Source organism: Urocampus carinirostris, chromosome 11, assembly GCF_059441175.1.
Source record: "Urocampus carinirostris isolate Australia breed hairy pipefish chromosome 11, RoL_Ucar_1.0, whole genome shotgun sequence".
NCBI lineage: Eukaryota > Metazoa > Chordata > Actinopteri > Syngnathiformes > Syngnathidae > Urocampus > Urocampus carinirostris.
Genome location: NC_142359.1, coordinates 18,137,274 through 18,160,861, shown reverse-complemented (window position 1 = coordinate 18,160,861; position 23,588 = coordinate 18,137,274). Strand labels below are relative to the sequence as shown.

The following is a 23,588-nucleotide window of genomic DNA, read 5'->3' as shown; positions in this document are numbered from 1 at the left end:
TGACACTCCAGTTTCACACATTTACAGTGAGGTAAAAAACCAAGACGATAAAGGAACAGAGAAGATAAGGTTATAAAACAAGGAGGATAAGGTTATAGTTATAATTTACACAATATTTAAATAAACCCACATTGTAAGGTTTGCATTGCTTGGCGATCAGCGTCTCAACCTCTTAGCTCGCCTGTGTAGCATTTTCATTTGACTCTTAGTGGCTCGACAAAAAAAAAAAAACGTTAAAACAGCTTCCAGGTTCTTCACCTTTTCACAGAGTTTGTTTCCAGGAAGCATCTTGTAGTCAGTAGGTTTTAATAACTGCCGTGTGTCGTTTCCAACATTTTGATAACTGACTTTTGTTCTTTGGACTGCATGCATTTCATTTCAAATAAGGCTCAACTCTCATTTGTAGCCAAATATACACATTTATAATGTACAATGCATGTCATGAAAAACCATATTGGCCCGAATTTTACAGAGGCGAGTCAGACTCTTTCGTTTAACTGTCCGAATTGAAGTCCCAAAATGGAAAACATTTTGAATATATTTCTACAGATATACTATAAAAAACTACTAGAGTAATACTACAATACATAAAAATACTACAGAAATATTATGACAGGAACTCTACAAAATAAATACAGTAATACTACAAAATACTACATATACACTTGAACAATCTACTAAAGAAAAACTACAGAAATACTACTAAAGAAATATTCCAAAAATACTACTGCAGAAAAAGTGCAAAAATACTAAAAAAACAACAATACCACAAAAACCCAACTACAGAAATGCTACAAAATACTAAAAATAATACGATTGCAGTAATACTGCAGAACTAAATATGAAATTAACAAAAGACCTAATGCTACATGAATACAACAAACACACTACAAAATACTTCTTTGGAAGTATTAAAAAATACTACTTCAGAAATACTACAAAAATACTATGACACAAATATTACGACAGAAATAATACAAAAAAAGAATAAGACAACAAAAATTCTACATTGGAAATACTACAAACATACTACAGAAATACTACAAAAATACTAATGAAATACGAGAAAAATACTAAAAAAATAAAACTACAGTAATACTACAAAGCTAAGTACCAAATTTATTGCTCAAAGCAGGGACTCAATATATTATTTTCTACTAGTTGGATGAATCTAACCTATTTAAAATTATATATGAAGAAATATAACATGTATATTTTATCATCAATGAAATAATTGGGTAGGTCTTCAGGAAAGGCCCCTGGCCCAATTTTTTTAACCCAATGCGGCCCGCCATTCCAAATAGTTGTTGACATAGCTTCATCCTGTTGTGTCAAGTAACTATGGTTAAATGACAAAAGACGTTCCACAGTATTTGGGATAAATCGCGAATTACAATTGATCGAGGTGATTCTGTGTCTGATAAGGTGTCAACGGGCTCCCTGGCTTGACCGGATTAGTTAATCAGGTTGGGACAGCGCTTGCGTGACCGCGCCGTGATTTGGCCTTTTGGCTCCTCCCCTTGGCATTTTGGCTCCGCCCCCTCACCGAAAGTTCACCCCTCTCGGAATTAAACGTACCTTAGCGGGATTACACGCACCTCCGCTCTGCTGTCTGTTACCTGCTTCTTCCTGTTTACCAATCAGGATTATGCTATGCTAGCTGGAGGTAAGATCTCGGGCCCAGACGCAAACCCCGTTAGATGACTCATTTTGACTTCTTCTTGAAGTAACAGTACTTTTACTTGAATAACACACTTCGGCGCTGCGGGGCCGAAACTTATATTATTTAGATAACTCTATCGTAAAGGACATGTTTACCAACCCATCAGTTTAACTCAAAATCACTAAATCCAAAGACATTTTCATCGTCAGTGTCTCGGTAGAAAATACGCCGCTTCCTCTTTCCACCTCCTCTACGTCAGATGTCATTTCCATTACTCACCAATAGCTTTATAAACTTTCTTTCTGCTTTTAGCCAAATATTTCACTAGTTGCAGCTTGTAATCTGCGGAATATCATATTATTTTCGGTGCCATGTCGTAAGTTTCATTTCGCTGACTTCACCGAAATTATTTTTTTGGCCCAATCTTACCTCTAATGCTAGTCCAAATGTGTGCCCATCTCCTTCCTCACGTTTTGTTTTGAGCAGAACAAGCAGGAGTTTTGTTGCAATCAAATAAGCTGATCCAAAAGTGAATGAACATTTTTTGGCCAAAATATGTTGGGTTAAAGAAGGGATGGGCAAACTTGTCGGCGTTTGGGGCTGCATTGGGTTAAAACAGTTGCCAGGGGCCAGGTCCTGGAGACCTATTCAATTTTTGCATTTATGAATAAATATAAATGTTTATATCCACACATATTTGTTTTTTATATTTCTCTTTAAATAGATTTGTTTAGTTTTCAAATGCTCAAAATGAAGGTTATTTTATTTATTAGGTCCTGGTTTTTAAGCACTACATTCGATATTTCGTTTTATAGTAGTTTTGTAGTACGTAAAAATATTACTGTGGTGAATTTTCCATAGTAGTATTTTTGCAGTGTTTCCCTTGTAGTATTTTTGTAGCAGCTTGGTATTGTATTTATTCTGAAGTATCATTTTGAAGTGTTTTTTTTCTTATTTCCATAGTATTTCTGTCGTATTTCTGAAGTATTTTGTAATATTTTGTTTTAGTGGTATTTTTACTGCATTTCCATTGTAGAATGTTTTAGTATTTCCATAGTAGCATATTTATGTATTAGTTCTGTTGTAGTAGTATTTATTGGTATTTACGTAGTATTTCTGTAGCTGTACCTTTGTTGTATTTCTGTAGTTGTATTAGTTGAGTATTCCCATGTTTTTGTAATATTTCTGTAGTATTCTTGGAGTATTATTGTAGTTGTTTCTGTATTATTTCAGTAGTAAATATTTTTAATGTAGTATTACTGTACAAGTATTATTATTGTTGTATGCCTTTGTATTTGTCCTTTTTCTTTTTCAAAATCAAAGCAAAATAATATATTAGGTCCCTGCTTTTAAGCTTTAAATTTGATATTCAATTTTGTGGTAATATGGCAGTATTTTTGTACTATTTCTTTTGTAGTATTTTCGTAGGAGACACAGAAAGGGGCAATGGGGACGAACTTGGCACCTACAAAAAACAATTTCAATTACTACTGCAGTATTATATATCTCATCTCATCTCATTAGCTGTACCGCTTATCCTTATTAGGGTCGCGGGGGGGCTGGAGCCCATCCCAGCCATCTCCGGGCAGTGGCCAGGGGACACCCTGAACTGGTTGCAGGGCACACGGGGAAGTATTATATATATTGTCATGAAAGTTTTACCATTTTTGTTCAGCATGATGCCCGCGGGCCATAGTTTGCCCAACCTTGGCTTAAAGTCTGGAAACATCGTCAGTCACGAGGTTTTATGCAAAAACAAGCCCTGTGCGCTCGAGGCCCGGCGGAAAGACGAGGAGGAAGAACGGATTAGCGGTCTTTCTCCTCCGGACGCCGAGCCAGAAAGTGCGTCCTTCCGACAGGAAGTGGGCCACTTCGCCTCTTGTGCTCTTCTTTTCACTTCTTTTTGGCTTCGAGCAAGTCGGTACTGACAAGCACGTTAGCTGTTTTGCATGCAGGACACATCAGTGCATCAGCAATTTGTGTGCGTGTGTCCTTATGTGTGCGTATATGTGCTTATGTACTTGCGGTGGGCGATCAGTCCGAATATCGATACTATCAAAAACAAGCTACTCCATCATTTTCCTCAAAGCTCCACTTTACTATGTAGATAACCCAGCCCTTCTCTCTAACCCAGCTGTCTCAGCCACTCTTTAAATTTATGGCTGAGGTAGTGACTCACAGGCACGCTTTTGTACCTCTCCCTACCTGGCCTGCTATTGCATCCCTTCTGCCAGGCAGATGAGAAGGACAAACGTATGCACGCATCCCTACCGGAAGCTAAAAATGAGGTTGTTTTTCAGTTATAGTAACGGAGAATGCCAGGGGTAACCTGTGTGGTAAAGTTGTCTGCTTTTGTGGCAACACCACACATTTACATGAAATCCTAAACAATAGCTCACCCTAAACTGCAACCAACAATGTAAACATGTTACTGGTCCTAAACAAAAACCTGTCAATCTGTTGTAACTATGGCAACAGAGCCAATGAGTGACAATTGACAGTTTATTTGCATTACTGTGTTCAATTTCAAAATATTTTGCAATGGAAGGTACTTTACATTGTTGTACAGTATTTGTGATTTTCATTACGTTGCAGCAATTTTTTTGCTTTGACCCTCTTGGGCTTTGAAACGTTTGTAATAGAAATATTTGTATTTATTTCTTTACATTTACAATGTTCTTAAAATTAGTGCATAAAATATGTGCTGTGTTTTTCGTAATTATAAACTAACTCAAAGGGGGGGAGTGTTCAATTATTCAATGGTAATTACATTTTCAAGCAAAAAGTATCTGATCGGTATCAATCAATTTTACCACGTACTTACTTGGATCAGATCAATCCCAAAATCCCCAGTATCACACACCGCTTCTGTGTACCCTACTACGCATACGTTTACAAGCAGGTAATATTCCAACTGGGATCTGATCTCAGATTTATGGACCAATGAGTCGTTTACTACAGTGGTAGGCAAGCACTGGGCCGCGGACTGGTCCAGAGCCTGGGGTCGTTTGGTACTGGGCTGCACAATAAGAAGAAAAACCCAATTGACAGGCTGAATGCAATATTTGTTTGACAAATGAAAAGTACTGTACTTAAGAAACATTTTTTTTCTTTTACGGATAACTTTTGTACTGTGATGTATAATTTTAGAAATAATCATGCTGATTTTATTGCACGACTGAATGGATTAAGGACACGATCCACTTTTATTTTACTTTACAAGATACTTTGCCGCCATCATCGGACATTATGGAAAACTGCATATACTCTCCGGTTCTGTCCTACAAAAAACACATATTTTTCCATTATCAAACATTTTTGAAAAAGGACCAGGGAGCCACTAGGGATCACCAAATACTTGTATGTGGCTCCAGAGCAAGTTTAGAAGGTTAAGTAACCCAACTTTGTTGGCAGTAGAAAGCATCTTCCTATGCGTTCTGCTGCTTTAGAGTTCCTGCTTTAGAGTTGCTTTTGTTTACGTGATGGTTGAAAATGAAAAAGATATAATCATGATATAGGTTCATCAAGTTTTACATATGTGTCAAGTCAAGTGTATTTGTATAGCCCTTAATCAAAGGGAGTCTCAAAGGACTGTAAAGACTACAGACTATTATAATACCATCACCTGATCTAAAACCTACATGAGGGCAAGGAAAAACTCAAAGCTTAAACATGAGGAAAATGAACAAACTTTGAGAAGGGGGCACATATGAGCTAATCCCCCTGCATTAACAACAAATAAATAAATAAATAAAAATAAAGTATAGTATAAAATAAAAAATGAAATCTAAAATAAAAAGAATGACCGTAAAACTCACCGCAACACCATTGGCAGTCAGACGGACAAGCAGAAAAGGTGAAGGGAAACTGTTTAGCCTATCAGAATCCAGAACACAATGCTCGATGAAAATCTGCGAATTACCAAAAGTGAACTACAAGACAGCAGGAAATTCCAGTATCATATTTTTTTTCATATATCCATGCATTCTTATACCTAAAATAAGCTCAGCATAGGATGCAATGGGAATCAAACCCGGCAGTGATAGTGTCGAATATTAACCATTAGATTGTCGATAACATAGGAAAAGGCATTCGATTTTATCTCATCATCACTATTTTTTTCCCACGGTGCCACGTTGTACATTGTTGTAAAGATGCATTATGGAAAAACGTTCAGCTAGACCAATTCATAGGAAAAGAGTTGTAACTATGGCCTTATCTTGAGATAGCTTCCTCTTCCAACCTTGCATGGTTGCCCTTGAGCAAATAGATTGGTGTCACTTCCTCCACCTAACCCATGCACTGTTCAAGGTTCAAAACAAGAGATATGATCTTTTCCATTACATCATTATCGGTAATAACCAGTCGCCCTTGGTAGCCGCTTCAACGTTAAGAACGTTTGAAAAAAATGCTTTGGTATTGTTGCCATGACAACAGGTGATGAAGGGGAACGCACTCACGAAGCCAAGCGCTCCGATGAGGAAACGGAGCGCGGCAGGATCGCGCACGGATGCATGGATGTGTGGAAATCTTCTTTTCCGCTCAATGAAAAGCGGACTGCTGGCCTATATTCCTCAACGCAGATTAGCGCTTCACGGCACGCGCTGGGCGACATGGCGGACACAAAAATAGATGCTGAAGAAATCTTCCGTTTGTCTGGATTTGTAAAGAGTCGGATTGATTTCTGGTTGACTGCTAAATTGAAATACTGACAAACCACCAAAAATGAAACATTCTTAGTCTATAACATACTATGGTTTGATGTTTCTGTTAAGGAGCAGTTGGTTATTTTAACGTGAGTCAATTTTTAGTGCTGATATATTAAAAAAATGTTTTTGTTTACCAGTGGTGAGCCGTCAGGGCCTGCAAGGTCTTCTCTGCTGGCCTAAGAATATCTGAATCCTATCATGTTAGGCATATTTTGTCCATCAATACCTAATAACTATTCTAAATTGTCTGTCAGCTTCCTTTCAGTGCTTTTCCCCTGCTTTCAGATGTGTGCTTTCACATTTAAGTATTTAACCAATAACATTTCAGGCATTTGTTATTGCTAGGCTCAGAAATGTAATAATCCTGAAGGCAGTGTTCCGCAACATCAGTTTTCGAGAAAGCTGTTGGTTTAGCCCAGTTTTTTTCAACCTTTTTTGAGCCCGGGCACATTTTTTTTGCATTGGAAAAATTTTGCGGTACACCACTAACCAAAAATATTATTAGATGACACTGAACCATATGTTTAATGACAATATAATTTATAATGTCCCCAGTTTTTACAGATCAGACACTTGACAATGACATAATATTTGCAGAAAACGATTCATTTTTAAAAGTGACATTGGATAATTTCTCACGGCACACCTGACAATCTCTCAAGGCACACTAGTGTGTCGCGGCACAGTGGTTGAAAATCACTGGTTTAGCCTATCAGATTCCAAGTTGGCCTCTCTGCGCCTGCTAGCATGCCTTGAGTAACGTCACCAATTTGAAAAATAAGGACTGGCTAGGGGGCGGTAACACACCAAAGTGTTAAACATGAAGGGACTGAGCTGCTCAAGAAAATATATTGTGTTGAATCAATAGGTCGAATAACACCGAAGCAAGCAAGCTTTTTGCAAGAGGGAAAATGTTTTGTTTCAGCCAAGAGGTAAGATCTCAAGCCCGAGCCTAAACCGGATCACATCCAAATTTTGGGCTGCGTCGGGCCTAAAATGTCAATGATTACATTCAGTTCAGGCAAAGCTTCTCACTCGCGGACTTTTTTTTAACCACCCTTCATTGTTTTTCTTTGTCCCTTTTTATGCAATCTTTTTCAACTTAGATTTGTTACAGAAGACAGGCTTGACGAGTCGCGCTTCTACGTTGCTGGCTCACCGAGCGAACTACGCGTGGTGGCGCCGTCAGACCCAGAGAATCTGGCACTCGGCGTGGGCTGGGATCGGCCCAAATTACCTTTACTCCACCTTTTATTTGTGAGGACTCACTCATGAAAAAGGAAATTTCACGTTCAATAGCCGACTCATAGAAGACACATCACTAAACCAGATGGAGCTCAAGGCCTAGGTGAAAAAAGCACGGCCCGCCACTGTTGTTTACACAGTAATAACTCCAAATGCATTTCGAGTTCCATCCGCCCCCACATTGCAGAGAGCGATCAAAATCTTAAAAACAGGAAACAAGTGAGTCTGATCATCGCCACGTTTTTTTGCCATCAGGAGAATTTTTAAGCCTCCGATTCAGTTGCCGTGGTGACAACCGAAGCCAAGAGCGCAATAGCGGGGGTTAAGGGGAAGGGACCTCTGGCCGTCTGTTGCTAAGGAACCGTCTCCATTGTAATGTAACGCATACTGTACATACAAGCTCGGATCTGACATCCATTTTCTGGGAATCGATCTTCGAACCCTAATAATTTCAGAGAAACTGCCTCAGAATGTTACGATACACAAATTCGTCAGTCTGTGTTCCGCGCTTCGACGAGCTTCATTAAGTGGCAGTGCGTGTGTTCGAGACGAACAAACTGAGGAAACAAAGGCGTGTTTGTGAACGCGGGAATGTGAGGCGCACGCCGCCGCCGCTTCTTGTGTGTAGATGCCATGTCACGCTCATCCCCGAGGGGGGGTTTGGGAAGAAGAGGGTTGAGGTTCAGGCACCGAACCGGGGGGGTGGGGTCAGTGTTCCCTCTAAGCTGCGCACTGCTCGCACATTCTCAGCGCACAAGAAAATCTAGCCAGCGCACAAAAATGAAGGCTCAAAATTTACTAATTAAGAAGCGATTTATGTCAAAGTTACATTGCATGAAGGTTAAAAATACACGGGTTCCCCTGACGTTGTGTCCTAAATGTGGTATTTTGAAGTCAATGTCGGACGAAGTTGAAAAGTAAAGTCAGTAGAGTTTGTCGAGAACCGGCCTCTTCGGCTTGGCTCACTAAAAGGAATCGGCTCTTTCGGGTCCTAAACGGCTCTTCAGGTTGTTTTTGCTCCTTTCATCCCTGTATGACCAAATATTATGTTAAATTATGCATACAATGACTTAAAGGAAGGGGGAATAGAACAAAAAAGAAAAAAAACACCAAAATGAAAAAGTAGTGAAAAGCTGAGAAAAAAGGAAACAAAAGGAAGAGAAAAAAGAAGGAAACATTCAGAAAAAAGCCAGAAAAAAAAGAAAAGAAAGAAATAAAGGGAAAAAAAGGAAATAGAGAACAAAAAGAAAAAACTAACAGCTAGGAAAAAAACAAACACAATGAGATTTTTTTTAAAGGAATTTAAAAAAATAGAAAAAAACAGGGAAAAAGAAGAAAAAGTTTGTGTTGCATTCAAATAATTTCCAATTATATCAAGTGAATCTTGTTGTCAACATTGTACTTCCACAAAAAAATGTGATGAAGTTCAGTTCTGTATCGTGCAACCGACTAAATAAGTCCCCAAAAATATTATGCGACAAAATTTATCAGGAAATAAAAAGAAATGGATATCTTGTGAAAGAATTGTTAGAACAAAAGACGTTTGTAGGCCGTACAACCTTTGCAATAGTACATGAGTCAATTCATTCAAAAGAGAAAAATAATTTTGCATTGCCGGAAACTCAGCAAAATGTAACTTGATGTCAAGTTTTGGACATTTGATAATTAATTATCTTGCCACACTTGGGATTATGGTTGCTCACTGTTGTTTCAAGCGTTGCTCACAGACTTTGTGTGAACGCTCAGACCCGTGGAAAATTACAGGGAACATTGGGTGGGGTGCAGGTACATAGCGGTCGATTTTATGACTGTTTCGTGCAGATTGGACTGTGTCACCTCATGAAGCGACTCCTTATTTTGTTGAGTCACGCTGGTTTGTGTGAGTGTGTGGTGGAGTGCCAGCACTTGTGTCCGTCGTAGGGGACAGGGTTGTGGAGGACGGTGCTCGCTTAAACCGCTCTGTCCATTGTTTTCGTCTTTTCTCCTAAAGTAAACAACAGCAGCATTTGATGCGACAATCGTTATGGTTACAGTGTTCATTTTATCTCTGAAAAGTGATGGGTCCAGGGGACTCGCATGCTGAAAAATCTATGGGTCCCAACAGAGATCTATGGGTCCCCAAAATTTAGTGTTAAGGAGGTTAAAATTGTAAATACATAATACGAATACACGAAGAATATATGAGCTAAAAAATCTGAAGTGATAACTGTATTACCAATTAACTGTGATGATTGAAACGGAATGAAAATATAGATTAATATTTCAGCAACATTATTTTGTATAGTGTACAATATTGTATTGAACTGAAAAATATTGAAGTGATAACTGATATGTATTACCAATAAACTGTGATGATCAAAACTGAATGAATCTATAGATTTAGATCAGGGGTGTCAAACTCATTTGAACTCGGGGGCCACACGATAGAACAAACATTCTGTCGGGGGCCGGACTAGTAGATTAAAGAGAAAGAAAAAGAGAGATAAAGAAATAAGAGAAAGAGGGAAGGAAAATGAGAGAGGGCAGGACAAAGAAAGAAAAAGAAGAGAGGGAGAGAGCGTGAGAAACAAGAGATAAAAAGTCGTGAGAGAGGGGGAAATGAAAGGGAGAGGAAGAAAGAAATCCAAAGAGAAATAGAAAGACAGAAAAGGGAAAAGAAAGCACGAAGGGTAGGAAGAGAGAAAGAGAAAAGAGAGAAAAGGAAAAAAGGAAGTTAGAGCAAAAGAAGTTAAAAAGACACAGAGAGAGAGAGAAACAAAGAGCAACAAAGGAAGAGAAATGAGAGACACAGTGAGTGAAAGAGACAGAGAGTGGTAGAAAAGGGGTGGAAAAGAGAGAGAGAGAGCAAAAGAGAGAGAGATACAGAAAGAGAGAGAGATACAGATAGAGAGAGAGATACAGAGAGAGAGACAGAGACAGGAAGAGAGAGAGAGGGAGAGAGAGAGAGAGAGAGAGAGAGAGAGAGAGAGAGAAAGAAATACAAGTACAGTGTCTTTGTTCGAGGCACCTGGCTTTGACAACATCAAGTCAACCTGCAGCATGTTTTTCTCTTGCGCTTCTCTGAGTGTTGTCTCGCGGGCCGGATTCAATCCCTTAGCGGGCCTGATCTGGCCCGCGGGCCGCCTGTTTGACACCTGTGATTTAGATTATATATTTGTCGCTGATTTACAATTTCATCCTCCTTAACACTAAATTTTAGGGACCCATAGATCTCTGTTGGGACCCATAGATTTTTGAGCATGCGAGTCCCCGGGACCCATCACTTTACAGGGGTTAAAGTAATACTGTTGTCATTGATATCAACGCAGTGAGAAGCTGTATAAGACATGAGACTGCAGGTTAAACATGTAAAATATCCGTCCATTATCTGCACTGCTTATCCTCAGTAGGGTCGCGGGGATGCTGGAGCCCATCCTAGCTGTCTTCAGGCAGTGGGCAGCGGACACCCTGATCTGGTTGCCAGCCAATCGCAGGGTACACAGAGACAGACAATTTGCTCGCTCATTCACACCTAGAGACAATTTGGACTAGCCATTTAACCTAACATGCATGTTTTTGGAATGTGGGAGGAAACCGAATTGCCCGGAGGAAAGCCGCGCAAGCACGGGGAGAACATGCAAACTCCACACAAGAAGGTTCAATCTCATGACCTCAGAACTGTGCCACACACGCGCTAACCACTGTGCCGCCGTGCTGCCCATGTAAAATATCATTTAGAGAAAAATTAAGGCTGTCAGAATAAATAGGCAAAAACACTTGCAACGTAGTGCTAAAGACAGGCCCAAGTTATAATAATAGTGCAATGGAAAAATAGTGTATCGTAACGGTAGTGCAATGAGAAGTAGTGCAAAAAAATTAGAAGCAACAAAAATACTAAATAACCCGCAAGAAATATGATCATATTTTCAGTTTTGCGATCTCCCAGGGGAAGAAACTGATTCTGGGCCGGTCTTTGTTTTGAGGCACCCGTGGTGCTAATCAGAGACTAACAGGTCAAAGAGGCGGTGGCCAGGTGAGAAGAGTTTATCAAATACATTGAAACCATAGAACAAACCCTATTTACAGGCTCAAGCACTTTTTTAACAAATAAAAGTACTGTACTTTATGAAGGGTTTTTTTTTTCTTCTTTACAAATAATTTCTGTACAGACGCTGCCCTACATACGAACGAGATTCCGGACCATCATTAGTTAGTTGAATTTGTTCGTAAGTTGCTTCAGTGCTATATTTTGTATGGAATCTATATTTAAGGTTAATATAAGTATGTTTAAGGCTTGTTTAAGTAACCTGTATTGTTTTCTACTAAAAAATAAACATTTCATAAAATAATATGCTCTATAAAGAAATGGACTGTTTCAAATACAGTGAAAAAAAAACCAAAATATTAAAAAGGAAGTTAATTTGACGACCTCTAAGAATTTCACATACTTGCACGCATAACAAATGGAGCTTGACAGAGGCTGGAATGATGATTTCAGCCAAAAGATGGCGTCAGAGATTAGAATAGTTAAAAGTTACGGACACGACCTTTAACATTGGCAACATTTTCTTATTTCAACACATTTTATTGTGTCATTTCAAATACTAGGAAAATATAAATAAGATTGAAATATTACTATATCATATAAATAAATGAACACAGGTATCTTCTATATCAGACAATTGTTTCTTATAGGAATAAAGAATGTATTGTTTTAATGCAATGTCTATGAACCTCTGTAAAGCACTGGGGGGCGCTCTGTTCAAATTAAAATATTTGATGTGGGTTATATCAATAAAAGTGGTTGAGCCACTGTCCTAGGACACTATGTCTACTTCATTGGTGAGTGAAGAGAGAGTGAGGCTCTCACTCTTTTACGACCTCCAGTGGTGGAGTAAGGCATAAGCGAGTGCGCTAAATAGGTCACGTTCTGGTCTGAGTATGTGTATGTGTTTGTATTTGCGTGTCTAAATCTGTCCAACAGATATTTACATAGAGGCGGGTTGACAGTGTTTTAAACCTAAGTAGAGATACACAAGAAATACACGATGAAGTGGTTGAACCTTGAATGACCCACCGTGGGCAACAGGCTTTTTTTATTTCATGTAAATTCCAGACTACAAGCTGCTACTTTTTCGCCACATTTTAAACACTGCGGCTGTAAATATCGTGCTGCTTTTCTTTTTTTTTTTCATTGCAGCACCAGGGAAAAACACTGAACTGCTCTTTTCCCACAAAAAAATGTGCTCTAAATGCAAAACACAGCGGTGACATATGGAAATATTTATGATGCCCTTCAAGAGAAATGAGTCCATGTTTTTGTTAACATTCATTTAATATATATATATATATATATATATATATATAGGGAGCAAAAACTGGAGATTTGACAGTATTAACAACGTACACTCGACTATTTTAAGCTTTTTCACGTGCAAACCAAGTCCTCAATTTATACATCCGAATCGAATAGCCAAACTTAAGGGGCTGTAGTGAATTCATAATCCCAAAGGTGAGAACCACCAGGAAAAGTATGTGTGTGTCTGTGTGTGGAGTCAAGCTTTGGAACGGTTTGCAAGACAAGATCAAATGGTGTCCAACTATTCACTTGTTCAGGTTTAGATACAAAGGAACATTCCTGGCACAATACAGAGATGAGGAGGGTGGGGTATGAGTGGTGCGGGAGATTGGGAATGGTGCGTCTAGTTAACTTTGTGTTATTGTTGCTATTCTTATATCATAACTGTTATTATTAATATCATTACAATTGTTGTCATATCATTGGTATATTTGGTGGGGAAGCTGAAGGGGTAGGTAATATAAGCATTTGCTTCATACTACCCCTTTTCGAACATATTATGTAACGTTATTTTGTTATTCAGTTTTTGTTTTTGTTCCGTTTTTATTTTGATGTTCGAATAAAGTTTTCATTCATTCATTCATTCAACAGCAGTGAACGTTATCAATCGAAAACGCTTCACTTCTATACCTTCATCAGCATCAATGTCAGGTCGCTGAATATCCCTTTAATCCTCGAGAAACGATAACATTCAAACCACCAATGACAACAACACAAAATGACATATCTTTGTTGCAATCTGGCACTATTCTCTACTGCATGGTTGCTCTGGCACCGTCGTCTGGGAAAACAGGGCTCACATTTTATGCGACACAGGCCTCGCGTTTTTATTCGGCGCTGTAATATGTAATATGTGCTCGTCTTTGTATTTGCCATGTTGAACTGTGACATGATCCAAAAACACGTGATGTAAACAACTGGAGCAGAACTAAAAAAACGACGTAGCCAAAAACGTGGTGGCTCCAGGTTTGCGCCGGGCTTAGAATGTAAGAAATGGATGTGGATTTGTTCATTTTTATGGCTATTGAATCCGGTGCGCCTTATACAAAGACAAAATTGAGTTTTGTTCAATTCGAGCGTGCGGCTTTTCATCAGGTGCCCTCTGCATTCTGGAATGTATGACAGTTCGTATCAATTCCTGCATTTTTTCTGAAATGCACATTATAAATGATGTATCAATATTTTTGGCCTAACTGTAAGGACCTTCCCCGCTCCAGATCCAAACATTGTGTGGCTCGGAAGATGGCCGAGTACAGCTCTCTGCTCAGCGACCTGTCTGAAAACATCACCAACGAGGATCTAGAGCAGCTCAAGTCCGCCTGCAAAGAGGACATCTCTGAGGAACACAGCAACGCCATCACATCCTGCAAGGAGTGGTTCAGCTACCTGGAGAAGAACGATAAGCTGGCCCACGGTAACAAAAACACAGACTCACTTTACATTCTATTATTGATTTCTGATATGGTACACAATAATGCATTGTGAATTTACACAGATTAATATATAGTTATATCCAGGAGTCTCCAACCTTTTTCAAGCTGAGGGCTAATTTTTGCTACTTATTAGCACACAGGACACCTAGTTTGATTTGCATTTCTAAAATAACAACTTGTACTACTTACTATGTTATTACCATGTTATTAACAGGTTAATTATTGGAAGTAAAAAGAAGGAAGAAAGAATGAGAAAGAAAGAAAAAAATAGAGAGAGAGAGTAAGAAAGTAGGGAAAAAGAAAGTGAGATAGACTGCAAAATAAAGGGAGAAACAGAAAGAGAGAGGTTAAGAAAGAAACAAAAAGAGAGAAAAATAAAGGGAGACACTAAGAGAGAGAGAGAAGGGGATAAAGAAATAAAGGGAGAAAGAGAATGGGAGAAAAAAATAAAGTAAGAAATAAAGAAATAAAGAGAGGGAGAGATATTGAGAGGGAGCAAGAGTGAGACAGAAAGAAAGAGAGAGAGAGAAAGAATAAGAGAGAGAGGGAGTAAGAAAGGGAGAAAGAGAGAGGAAGAGAGAGAAAATGGGAGGAAACAAGAAAGAAAGAGGGAAAGACAGAAAGTAAGACAGAAAGATAAAAAGAAAGAGAGAGAAAAAAAAGAACTAAAGAAATAGAAAATGAGAGAGAAGTAGGAAATAAGGTTGAATTGACTTTGTCGACCACTAAAAAGCATTTTAGTAGAAAAACACTGGTGAGCTATTTTCATAACAGGTCCGTGGGCCCCTTAACAGTCCTCAGGGGGCACCCTGGTGCCCATGGGCACCACGTTGGAGACCCATGGTTGTATCACTAATATATTGCTATATTTTTATCCTTTTGAAGATTTTTACATTTTTTTACTTGAACTGAAAGGACTGTGACACCATCACAAAGAGTCTCAAAGGGTTGCACAGACCACAGATCATTGCAAACGACAGATTATTACACCATCCCCTGATCTAAAACCTACACAAGGGCAAGGAAAAACTCAAAAACCTCAACATTAAGTAAATGAAGAAACTTTAAGAGGGGACTGCTCATGAGGTTATCCCCCTTAGGATGACCAGGTTGTAACTGATGTTGCAATAACAAACAATACACTGATAATGTCTACAAAAATATAGAATATAGGTCATTCATAAGCTATACAATATAAGTGTATCTTCCACTGAGGTTGTAGAACAAATCTCAGGGGGCAGAGCATTCCACAGCACCGGGGTCCGAACGGAGAACGCTCTCTAACCTGCGGATTTCTTCTTGGCTCTTGGGATTTCATTATACCTGCATAATGACAATAGAGATCATTCATATCTTCATACCTTCATGCGCTCACTCCAAGTCATCTCGCCCTCAGACAACCTGTCGTACATGGAGCATATCTTCGAGATCTCTCGCCGTCCGGATCTCCTGACCCGCGTGGTCGAGTATCGCACCACCGTGCTCAAAATCGACGAAGACGACGAGATCGACACCAAGCTCACGCGCATTCCCTCGGCCAAGAAGTACAAAGGTGGCACATTCATTCCTGCATTCAAACTGTTTTTCAAATTCTTGGGAAATTTCAGGACTGAAAAGGGATAGCAGAAACATTTTGTTTTCTGGATGGATGATTGATTGAAAAATGGAAGGATGGATGCATGGCTGGATGATGAAATGTTGGATGTAAGCAGTGGTGGGCCGTGCATCTCACACCTAGACCTTCAGGAACTATTTTATAGCTATAAAACATTTACTACAGCTACAGCTGCAACACATATAAAAAGTATCTAAACAACCTCCTAAAATTGCACTATAATTAAGAAATATTGACATATTTTATTCCCCAATAATCCTTTTTATTTGTGCATATAATCCATCCTTTTTTTCCTTAAGAAGATTACAATCACTCTGTGGTACAGATTATCCATGTGTTTCATCTCCAACAAATTCCTTTCTATCGCCATCAAAGCTAATGCTGAAATTTCAACCTGTACTGTCGTTTTTCGAGCTTTTTATTCAAACTAGGACTGAAAAAGTGGGTTTGATAGAAGCAGCAGACACTGGGATTGTTTTTCTTTACCTTTTTGTTATACTTCTGTTACTGCTCCCGAGACAATCATAGTTTGTGAAACCGCTGGTGTTTCGATTGATCGATCGATCGATTGATAAAAGGCTGCATGGATGGAGATATTCGAAGATGTGTATACAGACGCTCCCCTACTTACGACCAATCGACTTACTTAAAATGGTAGATATAAACATTTTTTCGGGACGTCTAAAAATATTCGGATGTTGCTGTAAGTTAGATTTTGTATTGTTTGCACCATTTCCAGAGTACAGGACAGTACTGTAGAGCTTCTTTCCGCCGCTACCAGCATGTAGCGCTGTGAGAGGTCAGCCAGCATCCACCCCGGAGAACAAATCCACTTCCTCTTCCTAGTTTGTGTGTCAATATTCTATACTGTATCTCCAGCGCGCTGAGAGCTTCCACATTTTTATTGTTTAATATCTCGTGCGTCCATTCAATATAGTTGGTGTTAAGTGTAGAGAAGGGGCGAGCCGTTTCTTTTGAAATGAAAGTGGAATAAGAAAGCTTGATGCGGTTGAAAAAATTGTTGGATCGCTTGTTTTCTGCCACTTTTTACCACGGAGGAGGAAGTAGCCTAACTCTTGAAGCTCGTCTTCCAAAAGTATGTTAAACTCAACTTTATTTATCTTTATAGAGCATATTATTTTATAAAATGTGTATTTTTAGTACAAAACAATACAGGTTACTTATAAAAACCTTAAACATGAATCTTAAACATACAAAATATAGCACTGAAGCAAAATACGAATAAATTCAACTTACGAACGATCGTCCTTAAGTAGGGCAGCGTCCGTACAGTATGCAAAGATGGATAAATGCATGCGTGTATGGATAGTTTGGTGCTTGAATCCAATGATTGATTGATCGATCGATCAAAGGTTGAATGCATGGAAGGAAGGATTCTTGGATAGGCAGGCAGACAGTTAGAGACATTGAAAAATGGATGATGACTTTACTCAAATGGATTTTGCACCGGATACAATTCTTTGTGAGTGTTTGATTGCTTATTACTGCCTCATGGTGGACGAAGTTGGCCAACTGTTTCATTAGGACAATGAAATCAGCACAAATGCTTTTAATTCGGAGGAGCAATGCTGTTCTTCTTATTGGAGCACACTTTGGGCCAGATGATATCATTAGTCATTATGAGAAAGGAGAATTTATGAAAACAACAGGAAGTAAGGTTTAATAATTGCATACCTGTCAAGCTCCACGGCTCCATGCTAGGGTGGTCCTTATTTTTCGACTTTTAAAATTTCATGCTCTGACCCCTTGAATATGTTCCAATATATACAAAACGTAATTAGGCAAAGTTTCATCAAAATCAAAGGATATTTAGAGGTCGCTCAAGGCCTCTGAAATTTTGGTATGAAAAATAAGGATTTTTCGCACACATCAGACCTAGTGTACAAAGTTACTTGTAACTTTTCTTGTGTTACAATTATAAGCAATGGACTGAAATTGGATGTTCTAAAACGCCGTACACATAGGGTTAAGATTTCCGTTTTTTCTCGAAAATTGCCAAAATTTTACCATTTTGGGAAATTTCAAAGTCGTTGAGCTACCTCTAAATATTATCCAAATTGTTCAAAATTGCACACAGTGTGTTTTTATCGATATAAGAACATATGCGGGGGGTCAGAGCCCAATATTTCCCCCCAAAAAAATTCGACCCCCATTAAGGACCAACCTACTCCATGCCCTTACAAACTGTCGTATTTTCCCTTACAAAATACAAAATAATCTTACACCATATTTTTTCAAACGTCTTTATTTATGTAGTTTAACATGTTATATTGTACATGTGTTTCGTTATATCATATATATTGTCAGTGAACATTTTGTTGTGAGACACTGAGTTGCTCGACGTGAATGAGGTTTATTATAAAAAAGTTCAAAATGAAGTCGCTTGGACGTTCACCGTAGAAGAAAAAAAAAAGCAAATATAATTAATTTGAATAATACATTTTCTTATTCAAATTATGAATTCATTTTCTGCATTAAATTATTGTTGGTAATATACTGTTTAAAAGGGATCACCACAAACCTGTCGTTTTTCATATTCTCCTTCTATACTTCCTTTTTTTCTTAACTTCTTTATACAACATAATCATTCGTAATATAATGCATCAAAGCAAGTGAGCCGTTTGAGAGCCGGCTCTTTAATGAGTTGAGCCGAAAAAGCCGGTTCTCTAATAAGAGACGGACTTTCACTACACAACTCGAACTCGAGATCGAACCGTGAGACCAAAACAACAATGGCGGATCTGCCTGTTGAAAAGTTTGAAGTGCGCTAAATCTTTGTTAAAAAATGATAATGACAATTTTGTGTCAAAAAAGTTGCATCCCGGGGATGCACGTTGATTTGATACGATGCATCCCCAGCAAAAACAATGCGTCTAGGACGCAGGGACGCGGGCAAACGAGAACACTGACAACAATAATGATTCGTAATATAATGCATCAAAGCAAGTGAGCCGTTTGCGAGTCGGCTCTCTTTAATGAGTTGAGCCGAAAAAGACGGTTCTCTAAAAAGAGACGGACTTCCTTTCACTACACAACTCGAACTCGTTTGACTTGATTGATTTGCCGTTTCTTAATAGTCAGTGTATACCGGATGGTACCCATAATTGACAAATTTGCGTTTTCCGTACAGATTTTCTTGTACGTCGTACACGTCTTAAAATAATAAACGTACTTTGTACGGCAAAAACGTACAGGTTGACAGGTATGTAATTGTGAGATTTCTAATGAAAACAATTTTCCTCTATGTCATGGCAGACATCATCCGCCAGCCCTCCGAAGACGAGATCATCAAGTTGGCCCCGCCACCCAAAAAGGCGTGAAAACCGACAACCAAGCAGACCCACCGCTTGACTGGAGACCCTGACACTCACAAACACACACACTTGCGCACACACATAACCAAACTGACAAGATTCTTGTTCTCTCCTATATCCGTTGTTAATGTTGACGGTTCCGCCCTGCATTTGGATGTTTTCTTTACTTTTATCTCCATCGTGCCGTCAATAATTTAGTGCACTAAATCCGTACATCTATCTAGTCGAGAGAAATGAAAGCCCGAACTGACACTGTGTCTCTCTGCCGCCTTACGCCTCGCGTTTAAGATGTGTTTTTTGTCGTGGAACGCCCCCCACCACCTTCTGATCGTTTTAACCCTTCAACTGTTTTTGTCATCGTTCGGGTCGCGATTTTTTTAGACGAACGCTATCGGTCGCTTATCTTCGCAAGCAAACCAGGTAAGTTCTATGCACCGCATATGTTACGCAAACGCGCTAATGCATCATTCTCGTTTCCCGCACTTTGCCATATTCTGCGTCAGGTTCCTTCAAATTGCATCGTTTTAAGCCATGATTTCGCGCTTTGACATATTTTTCCCACCGTTCTGACTTAAATCCGCCAAGCTCCTATAGGATTCTTTCCGAAGCTTTTCCCGCATTTGCCTACATTTCTTAGTGTTTTGCGCATTAGTTTTGACGAAAATCGTTTTTAAATCGAGTCATTTTAGTCAGCAGGTGTCGTGCTTTGTGGTTCGATGATCATTTCCATAGACCTGTTTTATTTTGTAATCAAGTATTCTATACGCTATTGGCATTTGCTGCGGCAACTTTGATTATGTTTACATTCAAGCAAGCGTCCGACTGGGATAACAATTTGGATTTTTGGAGTTATCCAAATGAATTGTTTACATGCCGAGTGACGAACGAATAACTCTATGAACAGTGTTTGCGAGTATTCGGATTATAAGGGCTAAGCGGGAGCAAAGGTCATTTCGCAAATAGATGGCCTTACTGCATTGAACTTTAGAGAAGGTTGATTTAATTCACGTCACTCACCAAAATCAATCAAAATGCCGTGCTTGTTTGCTCCTCGCTCCAAAAGTGGGCTCCATACAGGATGTGCTCGTACGTGGCCTGTCAGAGGCGAGGACTTACTGTATATGTGGATGGATACAACAGTGGGGTCCACTTTATATGTAGGGATACCAGTGGTGGGCCGTACAATTTACATTTGGGCCTTCAGCTCCAGTCTGAATTCGTGATGTGTGAAACAAACCAGCTCCATGAAGTTAAATTTCCTATGTTATTTGTGAGGACTCTGGTGGAGTAGAGGTGATTTGGGCCAATCTCGGCCTCTGCCCATGTCAGGTTTTCGCTCCGCTCCGGGAGCTGGCAACAGGGTAGAGACTGCGCAAAGGGCCCCCGCAAAGTGTGACACGTAAAGCCTGTATTTAGTAAAGAAATTTAAAAGTTAAACTGTATAAACAGATAAAAAGACGAACAATGACGGGTAGATATAATTTTTCAAAGTCAGAAGCTTGGCCTGACCAAACTTGACATCTAATTTGCAAAGCCGACAGCTTTCTCAAAGACTGATTTCATGGTACACGGCCTTCAGTATTTTTTGTGGTGGCTTCTGAGTAGATTTCTGAGCCTAGAACCAAATAATGGCTGAATATAAAACCACAACCAGGATTTGGAATAATTTGAAAAATGCATTAATTAATTGAGTATTTAGGTATTGATGGACAAAATATAAAAGAATAGAATATAGGAAAGGCCTTGCATGCCTTGACGGCCCACCACTGGATACAACTGTGGCAGGCAGAAAATAGTGACAGGTCCTGGACTAGGTCCTTGATCAGAATTTACATGGCTTCACATCATTGGAATACTGGCAATGGTACGATTCCAATTGGATTATTGTCTGCACGTAAATGTAATCTTTGTCGCTTGTCTTAAGGTAAATGTCAAATTTCCACATTTAGACCTCCGGCCTCGTTTCAGATTTCTGCGTATGAGACGAGCACGGCAAAGGCTTTTATTACTATTTTTATCGCTTCCTCTTTTTTCCTACCCCCTTCGCACGCGACCGTAACATTTGCGAACCGCCGACTTCTTTTTTTTCGTCTCCTCGTGCGTTTTTCCCCCTTTGGGTCCGAGCACTTGCATCGCTCAGTCGCCATGGTAACTGTGAGCCAGACGTCGGTGAGGCACATAGCAGAACAACATATCAATGACAAATGATGTCCGATATTGATTTCCCTTCGCAAGTACATATCAAGTTTGGAAACAAAACAAGAGAGGCCGATCGAAATTGAGTGAAGTCATTTGTGCTTAAAGACTGTTTGTATTTCGTTTTCTTGAATTTGTAAATATGGATTTTGAATATAAACCATTGTGTTCATTTGAATTGATTAATTTATTCGAAGCCAATATATCGTTGTTTGTACATGTGTGCCCTGATGTTTGACTAACCGGCAGTGCAGTGACAAGACCTTTTATTTCCTGAACGTGTCAAAAGTCTATAAGTTGGACTCCAGCGGTGACTTGTTAAGTGTCGTAAACGCGTCACGCGTGTCTAAAGAATGAGTGTCTGTGCTTTTTGAGTTGCATGACGCCATTTAAGCCGTTTGGGCGAGTATCATTCCAGATTGTTTTTCCGACAGTGTTTTATTCCGCCAAGCGTGACATTGCTGCTTGTGGTCATGACTTCGAGTCAAATGTAATAATACCATTGTGCTAAAATGAAGATAAATATTATATTAAAATATATTTGCTAACCTAGATTGTGTTGACTGCCTTCTTTTGAGTTTAGAAAGTAATAATTATGAGCTGTTCTTTTTCACAACGCTCTAAACACAAAACAACACGGTGACGTCTGGAAACATTTATGATGCCCTTCAAGAGAAATTAAGCCAACGCATAACAGGAGCAAAATAGGTCTGACAGTAGTTAATTGAATATTTACAACTTAAACACAGTTTTTAAACTTGTTCACCCATAAATCAAGTCTTCAATTGATCCTATAATTATCCCAGACCCATTTTAGGTCAAAGGAAATTAAGGTGATAAAGTGAGACACATTGTCTTATAACAAGGAGACTGGGGACATCAAAATGTTTGTTACACTCGCGGCACCATGGGTTCTAATGGGATTTATTCATCTGAATTGAACAGTAGTGGAAGTTATCCATTAAAAACACTTCTCTTCTCGCTTCTCTTTCTATCAGCGTCGCGGAAGTTTCCTTTAATCTTTGAGGAACGATAACAAATGAATTGGCTCGGGAGGTAGAGCGCTCGTCTTGGGATCAAGAGATCGCAGTTCGAATCCCTCCGTGTTACATGTCGAAGTGTCCTTGGTAAGACACTGAACCCCTAATACCCCCAATAAGCAGGTTAGCGCCTTACATGGCTGCACGCCGCTATTTGGAAATGTGCAGCACATTGTAAAGCGCTTTGGGAAATCATTGACTTGAAAAGCGCTATATAAATGCAGATCATTTCATTTCAATGCAAAGGGGTCCATTTACACAGAAACCATAAATGGAAACAACATAAAAATTCATGTCGCTGTTGCAATCTGGTACTATTCTCCACATTATGTCGTCTAGAAATACACAACACATTCTCTTTTGGTGCAGTAGTAAATATGTGCTTGTTTTTGTAATTCCTGTCTTAAATGGTCACATGATCTGAAAAAATCTCTTAGATCTGAAAAAATATTTTAGATCCGGGCCACTCTTCTTGCGCAGGAAGAAAAAAACAACATGTAACTACGGTAGAGGTAAGACCAGGCCTAAAAAATTCAGCCCAACCCGGGGCGTCAATATATAAACCCGAACCCGCCCAAACCCGACAGAGTAACGTAATTTGATAAACGTACCTGAAATAGACCTAAAACTTTATTTTGCCACCAAAGTATACTCAAAGCTATACCTCAGCCGTACGTACTTCAGTGCAGAACTGTGCGTTTCAGCTTGGGGTTTACTTGGGGCGCAGTCCCTCGAATCGAGTCTGTACTGCATGTGCAGCACCTAAATGAATATTTTGGCACCTAAGTGCTTACCTCGGCATTGTGCAGCGAACGAAAGTAAAAGTGAACAAAATAGCACCAAAAATAAAATCAAATTCTCCAAATTACAGACTGCAAATAGTGAAAGATTTGGCCAAAAAGCGGATAGAAAGTTTGCAAGCTTGCAATCTATTGGCAAGAAGCAGAAATGACGTCTGACGTGAGGGAGGTGGAAGGAGGAAGCCGCATGTCTTTTACCCAAACACAGAGCATG

At 39.2% G+C, this 23,588-nt stretch overlaps 1 protein-coding gene across 1 annotated transcript in view; it reads left to right on the top strand.

Moving 5' to 3' along the window:
• Positions 1 to 22,086, top strand: part of pea15 (proliferation and apoptosis adaptor protein 15) — a 32,187-nt gene extending 10,101 nt beyond the window's left edge. Inside the window, exons 2-4 of the mRNA XM_088347628.1 lie at positions 14,173 to 14,369; positions 15,785 to 15,940; positions 19,280 to 22,086. Of these exons, the coding sequence (XP_088203754.1) occupies positions 14,198 to 14,369; positions 15,785 to 15,940; positions 19,280 to 19,344 (393 nt within the window). The 5' untranslated portion in view covers positions 14,173 to 14,197 and the 3' untranslated portion in view covers positions 19,345 to 22,086. The remainder of the gene's footprint in view (positions 1 to 14,172; positions 14,370 to 15,784; positions 15,941 to 19,279) is intronic.
• The last annotated feature ends 1,502 nt before the right edge of the window (positions 22,087 to 23,588 follow it).